This window comes from Molossus molossus, unplaced genomic scaffold, assembly GCF_014108415.1.
Source record: "Molossus molossus isolate mMolMol1 unplaced genomic scaffold, mMolMol1.p scaffold_m16_p_7, whole genome shotgun sequence".
NCBI classification, from domain to species: Eukaryota; Metazoa; Chordata; class Mammalia; order Chiroptera; family Molossidae; genus Molossus; species Molossus molossus.
The window spans coordinates 11,827,163-11,849,691 of record NW_023425401.1 but is presented as its reverse complement, the minus strand read 5'-3'; the positions used below and the strand labels follow the sequence as shown (position 1 = coordinate 11,849,691).

At 47.5% G+C, this 22,529-nt stretch overlaps 1 protein-coding gene across 2 annotated transcripts in view; it reads right to left on the bottom strand.

The window, feature by feature from the left end:
• Positions 1–22,529, bottom strand: part of CPVL (carboxypeptidase vitellogenic like) — a 108,391-nt gene that overhangs the window by 14,774 nt on the left and 71,088 nt on the right. For both annotated transcript variants that reach the window (XM_036246895.1, XM_036246894.1), the window contains exon 12: positions 8,654–8,836. In XM_036246895.1, the coding sequence (XP_036102788.1) occupies positions 8,654–8,836 (183 nt within the window). The remainder of the gene's footprint in view (positions 1–8,653; positions 8,837–22,529) is intronic.

The window sequence follows — 22,529 nt, the reverse complement described above, 5'->3', positions numbered from 1 at the left end:
TGTGTGTGTGACCTGGGCCTGAATCATCTGCAGCGGAAGAACCACCCAGCTGAGCACTCACCATTCCACCCATATAGTTGGGGGAATCATAAACGATTGTGTTTAAGCCACTCCATTTCCGTGTGATCGCTTATTCCGTGATAAATAACTGAAAACAAAAATTGCCAACAGTGCTCTGTTCTTTTCCCTGGAAGATCTGCTGTTCCTGTCTTGGAATCTCGACTCGACTTCCAGTCTGGATTCGCCTTTCTACTGCAGATAGAAGACATCATGACGCCGAGAGCTTAGGCGAAAGCTTACATAATACAAACACAGGGAGAACAACATCCCACGTGGTCTCAGGTAACCCCCAGCTCCTGAGAGCCTGCACTGCATTACCTGGGTGAGCACTGTGATAGACACGGATCCACCATCGGATCCCCCTTCAAGGACGCACTTGCCACCCACCTGGGGGAGTCCAGGCAGCAAAATGCCTGCAGCTGCCCCTCCCTCGGGGTCTGCCTCAGCAGCACGGAGCCGTATTTCCCAAGGTGATGCCCACATTTGGTCCCTGGGAGAGGCCTGGTCATCGGGGCCTGATGTGGGACACTGATGGGAAGACTCTCTCCAGGGCCCCTGCACGGTCGGCCAAGGTTTACTAGGCCTGTATCACGGCTGCCTCTCCCACCCCTTCCTTCCACGGGTGTCCATGCCCAATAAACGTCTCGTAGCCCACACCGGACCTCCAAGCCTGCTTCCGCACCGCCCATCCTACGACCGCCAGGAGGCCCGGGAGGTCTTATTTCTAGCATGTGCGGTGTGGTTTGATTGCTATGTCCTGGCTTTCTGGTCACAATCTGATTCCCATAAATGGACAGAAGAACTGTCCCCCAATCTAGGAGATGGAGACAGAGGACCCTTGGATCAGGACTCCTCTCTCTGGACGGGAACAGGGCTGGGAGAGAGACGAAGCGTCTGTGGAACAGCTTCTGTAACCACAACACTTCCCCAGGGAACGAGCTGCGTTTGGTGAGCATTGTCTCAAATCTGTGTAACACTCGGTGTTGCTCCATTACATAATGTCTTAAATGCTCAGCCCTCTCCAGCAGCCCAGTTACTGTGCTTTGCTTACTCTGATTTCAGCAATCAGGGACTTGTTGAACACCCTCCTGGAACTGCTATTTCCTTCAGAAAGAGCTCATAACGCTCCCAAAGCTGCTTAAAATTATTCAAAAAATGAACTGTCAGCAGGAAGTTTAAGAAAGGCAAGTGGCCAGCTCTCTGTCGTTCCCTCTGTGGACTGTCCACGGAAACACTGCAATCCGTCCACTCAAAGCACCGTGGTCATTCTTTTCTCCGTCTTTCAGTTGTGTTTCAACGAAACACAACAAACATGATGTTAGTTTTAGAAAAGCGCAGTTAGGAAGCTAGGGTTATGCTTTCTGTCTGTACACAATACTTCCCCCATCCTCCTCCTCCTTGTAGGCACCTTCTGTCCGTTAGGGGACAGATGATTCCATGTGGACTGGATGTGCTGCTGAAGCCTGTCGGCCACCAACATGATGCCCACCTTTGTCACCACCATCACCACTCCCACCACTTGGTACACCACCCACGGGCAGACATGTGGCCTAGCTCTGGCCAGCCGGTGTCCCATCCCTTCCCACTCCACCCCCTCTCAGGTTCAAAGGCACCTTGGCGCAGGGGGAGGGGCGGTTTGGGGTCAAAGCTCAGATACAACTACTATTTGAAGCCTTAAGCAAGTGTCTCAGGCAAAACTTCCATTTTCTCACTGATGAATCAGTAAATACAGTCAGTGATTTACAGGGGAGCTACCAGAATCCCACAAAACTGGGGGTGAAAAGCGTGCGCAGACCACAGGGCGAGGGCTTGCAAATGTCCCCTTAGCCTTCCCGACACCCCTGTGAGCTCTGCTCGCCGAGCTAGTAAGTGACAAAGCTGACATTCAGCCAGGTCGGTCTAACTCCAGGTCTGCCCTCCTCTCGGGACACCAGACCACCGCCCCTGGTCACGACTCCAAGATGGCCCAGCTTTGAGGGTGGCGGGCTCTTCCCTCCGGACGTGACCTCGAGCTGAAGGTCTGATTCCTGCTGGAACCCAGGAGAAAGCCCGAGGCCAGGGTCCCAGACCACAGACCTGAGGACTCACAGGCCAGGCGGTTAGTGCCCGGGCTTGTGCCCCAGGGGCCGGAGGTGCTCTCCTCGCGGACACTTCGCTCCGAAGCTGGTGTGGCTGCGCAGTAGGCACCAGCTCGCGACCGGCAGTCACTCCTCCAGCTCGGATGTGCCGAGGCGTGTCCCCCGACCTCTATTTCAGGGTCCAGCATCGGGAAAGCAGTCTTGGGAAGTTCGGGGCACACCTTCTTCCCATAACGCTTCTAACACGCTCCCTGTTTCCCAGGGAGCCCCCTTGCCGGACCTCTCTCCACCCTGAATTCATCCTGTCGCTGACGTTTTAAACTTCCCAAAGAACAACCTTGAAAATGTGCTTAAACACCTTCCACGGTGACAGCGCCGTGTGCTTCCGCGTACACGAGACACACCGAGGGGCCCAGGACATGGAGACTGGGCGCAGAATGGTGGTTGAAGGGCTGGGAGGGGAGGGGATTTGGTATTTAATGGGACAGGGTTTGGGTTTTACAAGATCAAAACAGCTACGGTGATGAATGGTGGTGATGGGTACACATGAATGTACTTAGTACCACTGAACTGTACACTTAAACATGGTTAAGATGGTACGTTTTATGTTTTGTGTTTTACAACAATAAAAAATTGGAAAAAGACCCCCACAAACTTCCATGGCTCCCCAGTGCTTATACAGTGAACACTCACCCCCTCTTCGCCTACCAGGGAGGCCCCCCTGTCCCTCTACACTTTCTCTTCCAGGCTCCAGACCAGAACCCAGGTTACCCCGCTGCCCAGGCCCCGCCCCAAACGCTCTTAGCCAAGGCCCAGCTGCTTCCTCTGCGCACCTTAGCCGATTTCAGCACCTGCTCTTTTATTAACATCACAAGTTCCCAGATAAAGCCATACCTTTTCTTAACATTGGATGAACCTGGCCTCATCACCTACTAAGCTCCAGTGCTTTTTAAAAAACTCTGATACCCTGTCTAGAGGAGGCAAGCTCTGTGACGTCAGAGCAAACCTAAATGTGAAACACATTATTTCTTAGGCCTGCAGCAATTATTGAAGACATGTACGCAGACTCCAATTTTGAATATATTAGTATACTGCCGCCAATCTGTCATTCCAGAGGTGGGTATCCTGGTGAGGCAGAAAACCACTGGGCTGGAAACCAGAGGCCTGGAATCTCAGCTCCCACATGTAATGGGAAGGAGACCTTGGGACAGTCACTTAACCTCTGGGCTTCGGTTTCCATCTGGAAAATTAGATCTAAAGTTTGTTCCAGCTGTAAAATGTTACCTAGCTGAGATAATCCATCCTTAAATCACTGAATAACCTGGATTGATATTGATCATGAAAAAAAATTAAAAATACAATGACTTAAAGTACAATCGGGAAGAACAGACTTATAGGATATGATGCTAAAGTCATAATATCAGAAGCTATACCCAGTAAGATTTGATAAGAATAAAACACTGACCAGTGACGTTTCTTTCAATGTTCATATAAAAAATAATTTCAATAAAAATATTTTCTGTGAAATAAAGGTAGAGAAATTTGAAATGGGTTCAATGCTTTTTGTCGGAAAAATTCAGCTTAATAAAATTTGTTCTAGAAAAATGTTCTTAAAGAAATTCATCATTGTCCTGGCCGGTTTGGCTCAGCGGTTGGAGCGTCGGCCTGCGGTACAGAGAGACCCGGGTTCGGTTCCCTCTAAGGGCACGTACCTCAGTTGCAGTTTGTCCCCGGCCCTGGTTGGTCGTGCGGGTGGCAGCCACTCGATGTGTCCCTTCACATCGATGTTTCTCTCTCTCTCTCTCTTCCTCTCTCTCCCTCCCGCTCTATCTGAACAAAAAATGGAAAAACGTCCTCGGGTGAGGATAAAAAAAAAAAAAAAAGAAATTCATCATTGTTGCTAGCACTCCGGTTACAATTTTGTACTTCTTACTGTGGAGTCAAAATTTCCTTGGGGTTGAAATGATGACTCAGTGGTGTAAGAACAAAATGTCCCGCATTTCGACATCCAAAGAAATCATGACAGCAGCTCTGACATTTGGTGAAGGACAGAGAAAGACCCCAAAAGGAGTAGCAAGGTGGACTTGACAGTGATGGCCATGGATTGTCACCAGCCAAGGAGAAAAATATACACACATACATACACATATATGCACACATATACACTTATATATATATACAATATATACACTACACTTATATACATATACACACATATATGCACATACACACATATGCGCGCGTACACACACACACACACACACACACACACACCAGATTCAAATCACTATACAATTTATACTTCTTGTTACTCGAGCCCTCTGGTCCTTAGTGAAAAGTAGATATTTCGGTTATTTCTTAGAAGATATTTTAGAGATAACTCAGTCCAAACCTGGCATTTTCCAGATGAACAAACTGAGGCTGAGAAAAGGCCACCGCCTCAGGTGACACAAAAAGACGGTGTCCAATCCTCACAACGGTAAGACGCCAAAGGCTCGCTACCTCTAGGCCAGGCCCCGCAAGGGGCAACAAGCGACACCCACCCTTCACCCGATCTCCAAGGCTGGCGCCGCTGCCTTCGGTTTTCCCGGGCATCGCTTAGTGGGGCTACAGGGGACACTTGCTCCCTCTCTCCAGTGCCCTGTTGCTCCTGGGGGAGAGCTGCCATTTCTTTAAGTGGACATTTTAAGTAACCACCCAAAGACAGGTCTACTTTGGTCTCGATTTTCAATGAAGAGCTGTGGAGTTTGGCAGGAAGGGAGCTTCCCTTTTGGCAGACACACACACATGCTTCTGTGTTGTGTGCCTTGTGCTGAAAAGCCAGCCCATGGCTCAGGTCCGTTGTTTGCATTATCAGACGCTAGACACTTGGTCAGTGTCCTCAGCCCAAGCCTCACAGAGAATGCCTTTGTGAACACCGGGGCCCTTTCCCCTCCTCCATTCCGCCCTGGTCCGCACCCGCCAGCCCCATCCTCCGCTGAGCACCGGGGCAGGAGCTCCGCCAACATTGTAAAAGCACCTACATACAATGCACATGGTTCGCCGGCGGTGAAACCCTCGCTGTCACAAACAGATGTGGGCCTCGTTCCTTTTGTTCCCCGTCTTTTGGCAGCCCGAGGAGGGTCAGCGGGCTTCGTGTGATATTTGTCACAGTTTCTGAGTGGCTGCCAATCCCTTTTCCCACCTCTGTGGCGCATGCAGCCACAGTCTGGTCTCCCAAGCTGACACTCCGTGCGCAGGGCCGGACAGGACACGCGCGCGATGCCAAGCACCACGGCGCTCCCAGGCAGGGCTGGGGACACAAGTAACAGGCAACGGAGGTAGCTCTGGTCTGGAGGACATGCCGAGTGTGCCCAAAGCCCTCCTCTTCATAAAGCAGTGCAGCAGGCGGGGGACAAGGGACAGGTCCATTGCTCCCTGGCTGCTCAACACTTGAGCCTGCCCTTACTGGCCCTAAGAGTTGATTTCCAATCAAACATTTGCCCTGATCTTGACTTTGACCATTTATAATTTTCCTTTTGTTATGTACATTCTTACAAGTGATCCAGAGTAATAATAATAACAATAATACTAGCAAATATTTACTGAGCCGGGTACTGCTCTACGCTTACTAGCTTACTGAATCCTCTCAACAATCCTATGAGGATGCCTTAGACTATTGTTCTTAAATAACAGAGATGCGTTGCTTACAGGTCTGGAGCTGAGAAATCCAAGATCCAGGTGCTGGCCAGTTTGGTTTCCGGTGGGAGCTTCTCTGGGCTCTCACACGGCTGCCTTCTTGTGATGCCCTCCCATGGCGGAGAGAGAGAGGGGGGGAGGGGGGGAGAGGGAGAGAGGAGGGGGGGAGAGAGAGGGAGAGAGAGGGAGAGGGAGAGGGGGAGAGAGAGAGAGAGAGAGCCAGCGCCTGGTGTCTCTTCTTATAAGCGCACTAATCCCGTAGAATCAGAGCCCTGCCTGTGTGACCTCATTTAAACTAATTACCTCCTTATCTGTCCTATCTCCAAAGACCGTCACATCATAGGTTAGGGCTTCGACACAGAAATTTGTGGAAACACCATTCAGTTCAGAGCAGGTAGGCACTGTTACTATCTGTTCGGAGATGAAACTGGGCCACAGAGAGGTAAGAAACTTGCCCAAGGTCACATTGTTATTAGGTCGAAGATGCAGAAGGCAATCGTGGTCTTCTTGACTCAGACACTCATGTCTCTAACCACTGCCTTGTAATGTTTCTGCATATGTACAGGTACATGCATGTATATAAATACACACACATACAAAAACACACATGCACATGTAACCAAATACTCTACACAGTTCAAATCATTATTTCTAAACCAGCCAGTGGTCGAAGTAAAAACTTCTCCCCAACAGAAAGATGTTGACAACAAAGCAAATTTGTCCTTGGCTGGCCAAAGATCCCACTCAAGGGTTTTTGTGTGGAAGGGTTTTTGTCATGATACCAAAGAGGATAACATATATATATATATGAATGATTTATGGGAGGTGATGAGCTCTCTGGATCCCAATTCCACCCTGACCCACAAGGTCCCACATGATGTGGCCACAGGCAATTCTGCAGCGTTATCTCCTCTGTCCTCACCACAGCCCAGCCCACTGGTCCTCCTTCCTTTCCTCAGATACATCCAGCTTGTTTCTGCTCCTGGTACACGTAGACGTTCTCTGCACAGAAACTCTTACCCATTCTGCACGTGGCAGCCTCTTCGTGCCCTATGTCTCCCCTCTTCAGAGGGGCTTCTTGGGTCCACGTCCAGGGCAGTCCCTGCACCATCTACCACTGAGGCCCTTCACCTCATTCCGTTCGATTTTCTGACATTCTCTTATTTAGTAATGTGTATATTTACTTATTTCCTGCCTTTATGTCTTCCCTCCTTTGAGTAAAAGCTCCTTGGTAGAAGGGACTTTATCATATTCATCCTGCTGGTCTTGTAGCAGACAGAATGGCAGGATGCAGTGAGAAATAAGAGAATATGGATAGTTTATTGTTAAACTAGTATCTCTTTAATTCTAGCAAAGCATCACTGTGTTCTAATACACTCAGGAGTATTGCTACATGTCTCTTCTATAGTGCACCTAAGAAACACCAAACAGATATCTTACATGAAAATAATTAAACAAACACGTATTTTCCTGAGTTTCTGTCTATTGAGTGGACATTCCCCACCTTACTGGGAATTGAATAGAGAGGCAGTATGACAGACACAGGCAAACCGGCTCTGGGAGCAAACTGAATACAGTGTATCTCAATCTATCATTGGATGATACGGGATTGGTTCTCTACCTTCTCAGAGTGTTTCCTCATATGCTAAGTGGAAATGATATCATGTAATGTGCAGATAAGATCGAGGACGTAGGGATCAGAATGTCGGGCCGTGCTTAGTGCTCAAGAAGCGAAGGCTGTCATTACTGAACGCACATATAGGGCGAGGAGCCCACCGCTACGACGCCGATCTTTCCCTGCTGTTTCCTGTTCTCTTTTGTCATTTTGCACGCAAAATGTCCCAGTACAACTTGTAACTGATTTGTTTGACTAGTTGACGTAGATTAGAACTGCTGAAACACACGGCATATCGCGACAAGAGGAGAATTAATAAAATTAATTATATCAATTCAATGAATATTACTTCAAGATAAATAAGGATGTATATGTAACTTTGAAAATATGCATGATACAATGTTATAAAAACCGGAGCAGCAGAGCCACCTCTGTCCTGGCAGAGAAGTCTGTGCTCTCCGTCCTCCTGCTAAGGACTCCTGGAGAGGCTGGACAGTCCATCAGAAAGTCCTCAGTACCGCCCTGGCCAGTTTGGCTCAGCGGTTAGAGCGTCGGCCTGCGGTCCGGAGAGACCCGGGTTCAGTTCCCGCTAAGGGCACGTGCTTTGGTTGCAGTTTGTCCCCGGCCCTGGTTGGTCGTGCGGGTGGCAGCCACTCAATGTGTCCCTTCACATCGATGTTTCTCTCTCTCTCTCCTTCCTCTCTCTCCCTTCCACTCTATCTGTACCAAAAAAATGGAAAAATATCCTCGGGTGAGGATAAAAAATAAAAAAAAGAAAGTCCTCAGTACCCATCAGGGCGTGAGGAGGGCATCTGTTTCCTTTCGTTGCCATAACAAATTATCACCAATTTAGCCCTTAAAAACAACAACAGAAACTTCTCATTTGATATGTAATTCTGGAAGCCAGAAATCTGAACTGGTCTCCCCGGGCTGAGCCCAGGGTGTTGGCAGGGCTCTGTTCCTCCTGGGGCTGCAAGGGGGCATCTGTATCCTCGCCTTTGCCAGCTCCTCGAGGCTCCACACATTCCTTGGCTCGCGGCCCCTTCCTGCATCTTCGATACAAACGCAGACCACTCTGCTCTGTGGAAAGCAGGACAGCAGCAGACACGTCTTGGCTGGTGTGGCCCCTGCTCGAGGCCACCGTGCCTCGCTGGTGTCCAGGCTTTGTCACCAATCCACGATCCCTTTCCCCCAGCTCCCAGGCCCCCAAGCGTTTCCCTACCTGATGGAAGTCACCCACTTGCCGCACATAACCAGCCACTTCAGCATCAGATTCGAAGATCTTCCAAATTTTTTTTTTGGCCTTCTTGTATTCCCGGGATCCTTTCCAATCCATGGCCATCAAGGACTGCTCTGTCAGGGGCGCTGCCACGATGATGTCCAGCTGGCCATTGTAGATGAGCACCTAAGGAATCAGCCGGGGAGAAATGCAGGGTTCAGTGCACGGAGCCAGTGATGATATCTCGGTACGGAAAGCGTGCACATCTGTGCACACGCACGAGCGGAAAGGGACCATGAGCTCCTCTGATGCCGGGCTCAGAGGACAGTCCTGCAGCTCAGTGGGGTCATCTTCTTCCAGTTGGCCCCACACACCAACCACCTGAAATTAAACTCAAGCCAGTCTCAACATTTGCATTCTCCCAAAAGTTTGATTCTTCATAGGAATCTACGTAAAGGCCCATCTTGGTTGCAAAAGTGTTTGTGCTGTATTAGTTGGTGGTATTACATACTCGGGTGTCCGGCCGAGTTAAAGAGGTCAGCAGTGACAACACTAATGGAACTGAGGACCACTGCACCCCAGGGCGTCCAGGAAGCCTGCATCCCTTCACTTGGCCTTCAGGCACGGAAGCAGCGGGCAGGCTGGGCCTTCTGGGGTGGGAGGGTTGGTAACTCATATTGCTCCTCCGCCCACATTGATTTGACTGTGACAACTACAGTTTTTTGAGGCAGACATTCAGAGCCAGGAGCCTCAGAGGTGTCACTTGGTGGAGGCAACTGTGTCTGCCATGCAACTTCCAAGACCTGCTTTTCTTAAATGAGGGAGCCATTTGTCAGCAGTGAGAAATGTCCTTCCTTCCCAGAATTCAATTTTTGTTTTCCAATTTGATGGATATTATAATTGAATCAACTCTGAGGCAACTCTTATCTTTTCTTCCCAAACAATTCTCCATTTGCTTGAAAAGGAATTCAGGGAATCCCCAATGCTGATGACGTGTGACACTGATGACGTGCGGGACTGATGACGTGTGACACTGATGACGTGCGGGACTCCTGGGGCCACGTCCCAGGCACTCGCCCCTCAAACAGCAGCGGTGCGTTTATAACACAAAGACTGTAACTGTTGAGGCTTATTGTCCCAGTAATCCCAATTTTTGAAATGTAGTTCATGAAAATAAGCCCCCCAAAATGAAAAAATAAATAAATAAAGAATGTAACTATAGTCATTAGTCTTATTATAATGGAAGGCTTGGGCATAATCTAAAAGTTTTATAATTAGGAAGTGGTTAAAGCAAACCGTGGTATGGACATTCTATGGGATGGTGCAAAACCACTTCAAGTGTTTGACTAAACCACGAAGCAACGTGGAAAATGCTTATCACGTAAATGTGACGTATGAAAGCCAAAGTCAAGTAGATATCACAATTATGAGTAAATACAATAGGTATACGTATTCACATATATGAGCTAAAACTTTTAAAAAAAAATGAATACAGTCAATTAGTTTAGATGGTGGAAATTTCAGTAATTTTCTTCTTTGTTTTCTACTCTTCTTAAGCTATTTTGATGCAACTAAGAAGGTATTAATTCTCGTAAAGTAATGTCGCTCCTCCCCAGCAAGGAGGTTTTCCTCAACCCCGCGCTACCTTTGATCTCTTTGGAAGCTCTGGTTTGGCTCAAGTGAGGACCTTTGGTTCAATCCCCAAACTGGATATAAAATGTTTCCCTGCATATGTTTCCATCTCTGCCCTCCTGGTGTAGGCGTCTTAAAAGGCTTACACATAATTAAAAAGCCCAGGACTTTTACACACCCCAAATCCTCAAGCAGCATGGGCCGGGATTCGGCCCGAGATGAAAGGACCCTGGGCCTCGGCTGCACGCACGCGGGGCTTTCAAGTCCTGCAGTGGCCGTCACCACCTCCACTCTGCTCAGCGGAGACCCGAAAGGGAAAATCCTGGTCAATTTAAACATCTTTAAAGAGCTCGACTCCCCGATAGCAATAAAAATTTGCATTGTTTATACAAAGACATTGCCTCAAAGACCTCGAGTACTTATGGCCCATGCAAAACGGCTACAGCTGTTTTGCCAACAGTATGGAAACAATTATATATGATCTGTACCAGCAAACAAGGCTTAAATGCTTCACCATTCTAGGAAGACCTGATTATAGCTGATTAACAAAGATAATCAACTATAAAGTCCTTCCCCTGCCCGACCTCAATGAACAGACGCTGATTAACTGGGAGATGCAGATGTGTCTCTGGGTGTTTTCCTCTCCGTGGCCACTAAATGAAGCTTGCATCTGCCTGAGTGTCTCTCATAGCCACATACTATGATCAATATATTTTGAAATCGATGTGAGGGATTTCATTCAATCAATGTCATCGTTGAGGGATGAAAACCCACAGATTACGGTAAAAACAGGCTTCGATGTACAGCTTGGAGTGCATGTTTGTTGAACTGAATTGAAACGAACCCCATCCCTGAGCTGTGTCCCTGGTTCCTCCAGACTCACCCTAACCCAGAGCACTAACCCCCTGGAACGCAGCAGTGAAGGCCTGACCTGTATCATTGTGTGTGTGTGACGTGTGGCAGGCCACCTCGGGGGACAAATGGAAATCCGTCCCTTGCAAAGCAAGGAAAACATTTTTAACTTCTAGAGGGCACGGAAGTCAAATGCAACCAAAAGAGAAATCAGATTAATGATCAAGTGAAGTGATTTCAGGGCTGGCATTTAAGGCTGCCAACCTTAACTATAAGAATTCCTGAGCTTTTATTTTTATCGAAATGCCACACTTCCCCGCGTCAGACCCCACAGGAATATCCCAGTTGCCTCTGGGGCTGGGTGGGCGGGCGAGATAAACCAGGCTGCAGCGACAGAAGCCAGGTGGGTGGAGGGCACGGGTGGGTGGTCCCACTGGCACATGTGGGCGACCCACGTCCTGACAGTCGGAGAAGTTCGAGGACAAGGCATGAGCCCCTGTGGGTTGGCCAGTTCTGTAGGATCTGCACATGCACACGCACACACACACACACACACACACACACACACACACACGCTTCATTTCCTCCTTGTAGGGTGACCAGCTGTCCCGGTTTGTCCTGGGCTGAGGAGTTTCCCAGGATGCAGGACTTTCAGGCTAAAACTGGGACAGTCTGGGGCAAACCTCCCCCGGAGGCTTGCTGGTATTTTAAGCAACAAGATCTAAAGACAGAGTGGAGACAGAAATGAATGCAGCTTTGAGCTACACTCCCTTGTCAGTAATGAGTCCAACAAAACACGGAGCGGGGACAGGGCTGGTTGGAGCTGGTCGGAGCTGGTTTCCCGGGCAGCGTCCGAAACAAGGGTCCTCACTTTGCTCTCGGGTCAGCTGTGGGGCCTCCTTTTAGAGAGTTTTCTTTTCTCTCAGTACTTAGAGGTCTGACTGGTTAGAAATGGATGGTTATGCCAAGACATGAAGAACACTTTTTGAAAAATCAATGAAAAACTATGGTTCTACTGTTTGTGCTCTATAATTACTATAAAAAGATGTTTCCAATTTGGGAAAAGAAAACATCAACATACAAACAGTTAAGGTAGTCTAAGTATGGGTGATTTGTTTCAACTTGACTATTTTCTAGGTTTGTTTGTTGTTGTTGTTGTTGTTTTTTGTAAATGGAGTTAAGATGCTTTTATAATGAAAAAAAATGATAAAACAAAACAATAACATTAAGAAGTTAGACACCTCCATTTGTCAAAAGATGGGTTTTATCGCAGAATAATTTGTGCAAACTCAAATATTCTCAATGTTTTGTGACAACTAGATAAAATGTATAACTTTAGTTCATTCACCGATGAGCCTAAAATCTCATTCCAGAATTCAAGCATTTACAAGAGTCTGCACTAGGTAATTTGGATCACAAGCATTTTGTGGGTGTGTGTTAAAAGGCAGAGATGAGAAAGCATTTTTATTATGTCATTTACTTTTTGAAATGCTTTCACGTGCACATGGTCTCATCTCATCCTTCCCCGAGGTCGGGCTGAAAGAGTCCCACGCTCACCTCCACTTTAGGAAGCTGGCACAAAGAGGCACCAGGATGCACCCCAGACTCTAAACTTCCACCCTTCTACCTGGAACCCCTCAGGAAAGGAGCTAAATCCCTCCAAACCAGCAAGCGTTGACTGGCTCCCCACAGCTAAATGCTTAGTGCCTCTGGAAATGGAAAGTTGGTTGAGTATGACCTAGTCCGCATCTCCAGTTCAGAAACAACCTTGGTCTGTCTGTCCAAGTCTGGTGGCGTAGCTCAGTCTTTTCTCCCTCTGGCTCTGTGGACCAGGACGTGTGCAAGGGCATCGCTCAGCTGGTGACAGATGCCCCGTGTCTGCTGCGGGGAGTAGCCTTGATGAAGCAGCTGCGGAATAGCATCCGCTCCTAGAGACAGAGGCTGCCTTAGTGCTCCGTCCATCCGCAGCCCCTGCACAGTGCCTGGCACCCCATAAAACACACTGACACTCGCGGCTCGAGTCTGCGGTGCTCCTTGAAGGTGGTCTGAAATACTGTGTAGTGACTGCCGCTGCGGCTTGCCCAGGCCCACTCTTTCTTCTCCTGGTGACTGCACCCCCATCCCTCAAAGGCTACAGTCCTCGTGGAGGCTGTCAATCACAGGGCCCTGCCTCTTCTGTGCCAGGGATGAGTGACCTAAGCTAGGGCTCCCTGCTGAGTGAGCCCAGAATTTTCCCTGGTTCCTATCTTTCTTCACTCTAGCTCTTCAGTTTTTCTCCGAATTCTAGGAACTATCATCTCTTCCAATCGATTCCTTCCACGCTTCAAGTAACCAGAATTGTTTCTGTTGCTAAGAGCATGAAATCCAAAGTCATGCACCATCAGACCAGTGCACACAGGCCTTCGTGTGCAGAATCTGGGAAGCCCTGGACACTGGCTTAACCTCTGTGAGCGTCAGTTCCCTTTTCTGGACATGAAGATGGTAAGACCTGCACGGCGTTGCAGCGAGGGGGAGAGATAAGGTGTGTACATACAGCTCCCAGCACAGTGCCTGGCACAAAGGGGAGCTCAGTGAGTGTGAGGTCCTCTTCTTTTTTAATCAGGTTGGTCATTTGATGATGACCTGACTCAACAAAGCACTTCTTCTAGAATAAACCTTCAGAGTGTGTGGATGGTCTTTTTGTGTTCGACACTTGGTTGCCAAGCTCACTCTTTCAGACAAAGGCCTAGAGTAGGAGGGAATCCACCCAGGGAAAACCTGAACTCTGTGTATTCAAACTCCCAAAATAACACACCTTTCTCTATGACTTTTACACACATTGGGTCTAGCCTCTCAGAAGTATTTTCCTGGCCGTCAGACCCATACGTTCACAAATTAGTCAGACAGCCTGGCTCAGTCTTGAGTCCCAGCCGGGCTCAGCCTCCCCGGGCCTGTGCCTACTGAGTGACTGATAGGAGCCTTAACTTGCTCCTCCACAAGGTGGAATATCTACATCATAGAGTTGCTAATTGGGCCAAATGGGATAGAAGATGCAAAAATGTCTTATGACACAAAGCGCGGAGTTTCATCAATGTTTTTGTCGCTCCTTATCAAGAATAATCTAAAAATTACATTTCTATGGTAGAGTGCAAAGGTTTTAAATGGGCTGCCTGAGACCTCACTGGTGTGTATCCATTGCATCTCCATAGTGGTGGTGTTTTTGCAATTAGATGTCAACATTAAAGTACTTGGAGAGCTGAGCATGCTGGGCCTGTCTTGCCACTGAGCCATAATGACTAACACTGGGCAGGAGCTGTCCCCTTAGACACGGCCCCAGCCCTTCCTTAGTGGTCACCCCCGCCCCCCAGAGGTACAAGGACAGTTGCCATTTTTTCAGTGCTTATGCTATTGTTTTTCTTAACAGAGAAAAATATTTCTCTGTATCCATGACTTTGTCATGGGCAAAACAGAAAGATCAATAGGTCTCAGTCCAACGCTCTTCATTGATTTCATTTCCTTCCTGGATCCCCAGGCAGCTGAATTCATTTCCACCCCAATGGAAGGGAAGCGGCCTTCTGTCTGAGCGGGGAAGAGCCCGGCGTGCAGGAGGAATGTGTTGGTCTGTCTGTTTACTCTGCTCACATGGGATCTCTGCTATCCAACAGCAAATATTTATGAAGCGCCTAAGGATTAGGCGCGCAGGAGACAGATCGGAAAAAATGTGACCCCTGCCCTCGCGATGCTCCAGACGTTGTTTTTTTTTTTTGCTTTTTAAACCAGTGACTAATCAGAAGAGGAAAGGCGAGTTTACTCTTTCATTCTCAACGTTTTCCTTAAAGGAGGGGTCCACAAAAGTCTGTTTCACTTACATCTTTCTCAAATCTGATCACCTAACCACACACTTTTGAAGTTCGGGGTGTACATAAATCAGTAGTTGATTCTCTCCGTGGTTTAACTCTCTCAGCAAGAAAAAACTCTCCCTAGTAAAGAACAGAATCAGATGGTGAAGACCCCTTCTTTTACAGCGTACGTCTCCGAAAGGTATTTTCTAGGCAGATATAAAGTGGCCAATGGTGTTAGCCAAAAAAAAAAAAAAATACCTACTGACCAAGTTACCTGCGGACTCAACTGAAAAGATGCCACACCCTCAGAACTCAGATTTTGACTTCAAGTAAGTAGGGGGTGCCACGTGCTACTCGAAGGGGAGAGGAGACTTCCCGGAGGAAGGGATGGGGGCAGACATGCATCTCAACGTGCAGCGTGTTATGTATTTCACTCTTCAGCACGAAAGCAGAAAAGTGACAATAAAATCAGGTCAGGGCTGCTTAGTGATCAAAATGTCAACTTCTTTTTTTTTTTAACTAAATCAAAAGAGCACACGACGTTCCCCTCTGTTGCCCGTTCACTCTGCTCCTCGTTAGGAAAATTCCCGAGGCCACAGGCGGCGGCTCCGGTCTCTCGGCACCACGGGCAAGCGAGCTGCGCTTCTGTGAGGAGGCTGAGCGGTGTTGCTGCGCTTTTAGGCGAAAGATTTATGCTTATATTTTGGCCCATTTACAACCCATCATAATACTTTGCAGACAAAGTTATGCTCTTTTCCCAATGATCTAGTGACCTTAATCTCTAATATTTTGCGGTTTCCTGTTTGGGGAAATGATTGAACAGCAGCCTAAGCTACTCCAGGCGGCCCGGCGTTCCCAGTTGGCCGCTATCTGTCTTGGTTTTGAATGTTCTCCTGTTCACCAATCAAAAAAAAAAAAAATGTTTTAAAGAAGCTTTTCCTACAGATGCTAAATCAATGAAACTCCTACAAAGCAGCCCTCCACACTTCCTCTTCTGGCTGCCTGACGTATCATTCTTCTGTTACAAACCCCAGAGCCAGCCTGCTTTCTGCCCGCGGCAATTAGCATGCTTCACCAGCCCTTTCTCCCCAGCAGAGGGGAATTAATTTCACTAATATCCGACTCGGCGTGGGGGTCGTTCCCAAGGGCTTCTCCAAAGCTCAGCTGCAAAGAGGAGCTGAACTTCAGCGGGGGAGTATAAGGTTCAAGCCACGTTCCCCACGGGGGCAGAGCTGTTACCTTTCTCAGGCCGTGCCTGGGCCCCTGCTGCCCATCGCTCACACTTGCTGTGTGAGCCCTTCTTCCTTGTGATTGTGGCAGGAACACAGGGTTGTCATGCTCAGGAAGCCTGAGTCCCCAGAGTCTGCCCGGAGAAGACTTTGGTAGAAAAATAATGCAACCATGGAAGGAAACGGTAGTCACTTCTGCCGCCCTGTTGTGCTTCCAAAGGGACACAGTTTGCTTCCAAGTTTAAGCAGAAGGAAAGACAATGAAAGAGAGAAAATGAACTTGGAATAAACACCCCCATGTGCCTGCCATCCGCCTAACCAGCTGGTTTTGCCAAGACGAGTCAGGAAAAATGAGAATGGAGCAAAACAAGGTTGAGCGAGTGTGCAGCGATTATACAAACACCGTCTTTCAGCCAAAGAAAAGTATTCCTGCTTTCTTGCAACTTAACTCTAAATAATTTAGTTGCTTTCAGAGGGGAACACGGAGCAAAGCCAACCTGGAAAAGATCCAGCAAGCCATCACTCCAACCCAGGGATCTTTGAGAAAAACATTAACCACCTAGAACAGCACACTTAAAATTACTTTTAATGGTGACCCAGAGTAATATTTTTCCTTTGGTTTGAATAGAAAAGTCCTGGGGGCCCGCTCTAGGGGTCTCTCCTCTGCCTTCTTGTTTTAGGGTCTGCTGCCATAGTCCCTTTCCGATTCCACCTCTCGAGTCTCCTCTGGTCATCGTCAATAACTCGGGTTAAGGAGCTGAAGGTGCCCAGGAGCAGGTCTGCCACCCCAGAGACAAGTCTCTCCAGAGATGACTGTCCTCCCTGGTTGTCAGAATATCAGCTTCAAGGTCACAGTGAGGGTCATCTCCAAAGACTGCCACGTTCTTGCCATTGTTATTACCCTACTAGCAGGTGGGCCAAAGAGCCATTTTTTTCTCTTTCCGCATTAATAAATGGACTTAATTAACAAGTATCATACACAACCCAACCGACAAGAAACAGCCCTACAGAGCAAAGAAAAAAATGCTGCAATGTATTATTGTAAGTCTGTTGGTATTAACCCACACTAGTCAATACAGTAGCCACTGTATTGTGGCTTGTGGCTCGTGGTGTGTGGGTACTTGAAATGTGACTAGTCCAAATTGAGATGTGCTATAAATCTATAAAACCCACTGGACTTTGAATACTTAGTACAAAGAAAAGAATGTAAATACTTTCAATAATTTCTTCATATTGATTACATGTTGCTATGGTAACGTTTTGGATATAATGAATTAAAGAAAATAGGTTATTAAAATTAATTTCACCTGTTTCTCTTTGTCTTTTTAATGGGTCTTATAGAAATTTTAAAATTACATGTGTGGCTTGCATTCTGTTTGTATTGGATAGCACCCAGAGACCTCGGGTTTGGTATATCCTACCAAGGTAATCGGTCCCTTGGTAAACAGTTGCCAAATGACAGAGGTACCTTCCAAGGATGGCCACGCTCAGAGGGGCACTCTGCAGTTCACGGAGCCGGATTAAGATCGTTGGGAACTATTTCGTGTGGATGTGGGAGTTGCTCCCACAGCCTCAATGATTCCAGGAAGAGTAGACAGGAGCTGTAGAAAGAACCTTCGCCCTCAGGTCCCCCCACCAGCTCCCTGCTCCCCAACATTATCGCCACTTGTCAAGTTCAAAACCCAGCAGCACTGCCAGAACGTTGAGTGGACTGAGTGGATTCACCAAGGACCTTAAGGGGAAACAGTGGCCAGCTGCGCCCCTGCTGTGACCATGGAGGGTCACTGCTGCCCTACTTCCTTCGTGCCGAGGACCAGCCTGCTGAAGTGGTCCTGGGGGCCAGCAGAAGGTAGGGCGGCCTTGTCGCTGGAGAAATGCTGAACACCCACAGAGGCATCGATTTAGAGGTGCTCAGCAGCTCCCCTAGGAACACGGGCAGTGGGAAGGCGGGCCTCAGAGTGTCCAGCGGCCAGCCTCGGACTCCGGCTGGCCCTGGGTGCCCCCGAGCCGGCGACACCTTTCTCCATTGCAAACCTGCCTCCCAGCTTGAGAAAAGAGTCTAGTTGTCTGTGAATGAGGACGACTGTGCCTTTCTCTCAGGAGCAAACTGACAGTAAGTAGGCACCCTCTTTCAAAGAGCCAGAAAAGCATTTCTACAAGTGACTCCCCTGTGGCTCTCCACGCCCAGCCGAAGAGCAAAGTGGTGGCAGGTGACAGGCTGGCAGCCAGGCCCACTTCCTCATGAAAGAAGGCAAGTGCCTGGTTGCACAGCTGATTTTCCCATAGTAAGTTTAAAACAAAAGTCTACCTGCGGCACTGTGCCCCTCCGGAGGTCGCCTGCTATCAGCCAGGTGCGAGGCTCTCTGCCCCGTGCTCTCAATGGTGCTATTCATCAAAGCCACTCCATTAGCCTGCAATTAGTTTCTCTTCTCCCCAAACACAACTTCCCCTTGTTTGGTAAGTAAAGCATCCTTTTCCCTTTTCTTTCCCGAGAATGTCAAACAGGCTCGAAAGGATCGTGCAAGTCGCTGTAACAAATACAGGGACCGTCAGGAGGCTGAAGAAACAAATGGGAATATTGAGAATGAAAGGACACAGACAGTCAGGATAATCAAGACAGAGGGGGTCAGGAGTTCCCACCCAAAGCTCTTGTTTCCCAAAGCGTGGTTGAAGGTTCCAGCTTTCACTCACTCACGTGCCACTCAGTCCGGGAAGCCTGGGCTGTGGTGGGGACCGCTACCCAGTGACAGACTTGGGAGTGTCTCATCATACGCAAGTAGATGGTCCAGACTTAGCCACACAAGGGTGTCGTTGGAGGACTCGGACAAAGCAAGTCAGGCAAATCCAGTGACGAGAAGCCCCTGAGAAGAGCCCTAGAGGTTGCCACTGTGTCTCCCACAGGCACCGGGAAGGAAGGGAACGTGTCTTCCTTTTGGACTAATGACCAGGGCCGGCTGCCATCCAGCCACCTGTGCTCAGATGGAAGAAGAGGAAACCGCATGGAGAGAGCACTGGGCCTGGAGTCCCATCTTGTGGCAAATGAACTCAAATGATGATGATGATGATCAAACCCAAAATACTGGCTTTGCATTCTGTCTTGAAGACGTCTAACGTGCGACTCTCTGACACACAGACCCAATAAACACCCCAGTGCCAATCCATGTAGTAAACATTAGCAAAGTTTATTGCCTTGTTTTCTTTTTTTAAATAAGCATGAAGGCTCCGCTGTTTTCCTCTCACATCCCTGGGGAAGGGGGTGGGCGCACACTGCTTTGGGACCACTGGTTCCAGGGGTGTGTCATCAGCTTGCACCTGTCCTGCTCCCCCAGGACTTGAGGAGTAGACAGAGAGGCCACTGCAGCGTGCGGACGTTTATCAAGCTCCAACTTCTTCTCACTACCCAGAAAGGAATACTCCCGTCCTTTCTCTATTTATCTTTTCAAAGTCAACTGATACAATAGCTTTTGTTTCATAGCGGTTGGATTTCATAGCAACTGGTTTAGATACAGTTATCCTTTGGTATCCATGGGCGTTGGTTACAGGTCCCCTAAGGACACCAAAATCTGAGGATGCTCAAGTCCCTTGCATACAATGGTGTAGTATTGGCATAGAACCTACACACATCCTCCTGTATACTTTGCATTACTCTCGATTACTTATAATACCTAATACCATGCAAATGCTATATAAATAGTTGTTATTCTGTATTGTCTAGGGAATAATGACAAGAAAGAAAAGTCCGTACATGTTCAGTACAGACGCAACCATCGCAGACCTGATGACACAGTATATGTCAGCAATAGCATAACAATTTTTTTCCTCGAATATTTTTTGATCCATGGTTGATTGAATCTGCAGATGCAGAACCTGTGGACACAGTGGGCCAACTGTATGCATTTCTTAACTTAATGATTCTTAGACCCCTAGAATCTGTATAGCAAATGGTATTGCCACTTGGTATCTTTTCTCCCACCGCCCTCGGCCCTGCCATACTTGGGTGACACCAGAATAAATTCTACTTTCCCTGTCGCCATAGATCACAAATGTACCTTCTAATATTTTGAACATGAGGTCCCTCCAAACAACAAAATTAAGCCCTTGCCAAATGATCACAGTGCTCACCGAGCAAAGGGATTTTAAACAAACTGATCCATATGGCAGAATAAGTATCAAAGGGCTTCGAAGCTAAGAGAAAATAAGAAAACACACCGGTTCTCATTTGAACATTTCATCCCAACATAAATTTAAAGGACAGACAAGAAAGGGTGTCAAAAGCATGGAAGTTTGGGTGAAATCAAAGTGTGTTTCATAATAGATGGGTATTCTGTCTTCCTTTTACTCATTGAAATGCTTAAAATGCAAAGAAGCCCTTAAAAAAATTAATAAAGCGAACCCTCCTCTCGCACTGGGATGATAACGGAAGCAGGTCAAATGAACTCACAAGGCTCTGCAGTATGAGGTACACCATTCTGTTTGCCCGCAAACTGGAGGCTGCTTATCTATAGGCTATGATTACATGAAACAAATGTGCCGGATTAGCTTCCCTGGGTTCGGTTATGCCTCACTGGGAGCTCAGCCACTTCCCCCTCCCAGACATTTTCACTGACGGGCACCGGCATTCCCTTCATTGTCTTCAAAGGGTTTCAAAGAAAGTGATCACATCAGCTTACAGTCGACAAAGCCAGACTTCCCCCCCATGGCTTCGTGGAAGCTTGGAATCCAACTGAGCAGCTGAAGAAGCGGGCCCATTTAAGTGTTAAATTTTTCTCGGTATGCTAGACACTTATCGAATCTAGTTTCCTGGCCACTTTTACTATTGACATTTTGCTCTCAGAAGATGTTATTAAGGAAAATGCCACAAGCAATTAAAATGCCTGCTAAAATGAGTTCGTTTTACTAGAAATATTTATCTTCCAAACTTCTAAGTCACATCCATTAAACAGGAACTGCCCATGTCTAAATGAAGATCTTGCGATAGCCTCGGACAAGTAAATAAAACTCCAGCGACCTGGGTGTTAAGATTTCAGTCTGGCGGCGAAGCTGAGAAACATCAAGATCCTGAACCCTGAAGATCCAATTAGTTGAAACTTAATGAGCTGCAGAATGATAAGTGACAGGGAAATGTAACTTTATATTTACAATTTCCTGACTACATGAACTTTTAAACACAGCCCACTAAGCCCTACCCCAGGGCGATTTAACCTTTCAAAGCACAAGCATGTGGAGGTTAAGAACTGGCATTTGGAGATGGTACCCCTAAAACTGCGGTGGTCGTCCAGGCAACTAAGCAACAGGGCAGCCTCAAAGCCAAGGCCAGTGTTTTGCTTTGAATCCAAATGGTCCCTATGTATACAGCTGTGGGCCCTATTTATTCAAATAAAGGTTTCACACAGGAAATGCACCACACACACACACACACACACACACACACACACACACTCATAAGCATTCTCATGTCTTTGAACATATAGCCCATATATTTTTAGAAAGGCAAGAACTATAACCAGACAAAGAAAGGAGAGATAAAAACAAATTCAGAATCTTTAGCAAGAAGCTTTGCAAGAATAATGTAACTTTGATATCAGAAAGGACTAAGGACCAGGGGTCCTCTACAAAGAGCAGGGTTTTCAAAGCCAGTAGCTATTATGGAGCATGAGCTGCATTTCTTAGGTTTTAGAGATGCCCTACCCATCCCCTAAAGTATGTTAGCATTGTTAAAAATCAGGATACATCTTACAATCAGCAAGAGTGCCTTTAAAAAAATGCTGCTTGAAAGAGGAAGGAATACAATATACATAATATAATTAATGGTCTGATAATTCTGACATGACTGTCATATCTGACTCTGATTCTCACACATGTTCAGTCTCTTGCCTTTTAATATTCCTGGTAATTTTTCTGTTGAAAGATGAACATGATGCAATGAAGGGAACTAGGTAAATAAGCCTTCAATAATATGATGCGGGGGGAGGGGAGGCAGGAAGCAGCTATGGTCCTAGAATGAGGTCTTAGTCTTCTAGGACCCTATGCTCTAGACTGCGGACTTCACTACGGCTGTGAAATTGCTCCTTGCCCACGCTTAGGTGGGACAGCGTGGCTGGAAGGGACTGGGCTGGGGTATTTTCTTTTCCCCATGTGGATGGCTAGAGCTGACGTTGGGCATTTCCTTTCCCACAGGTAGTTAGGCTCTGATAAAATAGTTTCTTGAGGGCAGGGCTTGTTAAGAAGAACAGAATGCTCTGCTATATTTCAACATGGTTCCATTTTTCCTCCCCCTGCCCAAAGCAGAGTCTGTTGTGAGGACCTCGCAGAACTCCTAGAGATAAAACTCACAAAGGTGTGCTT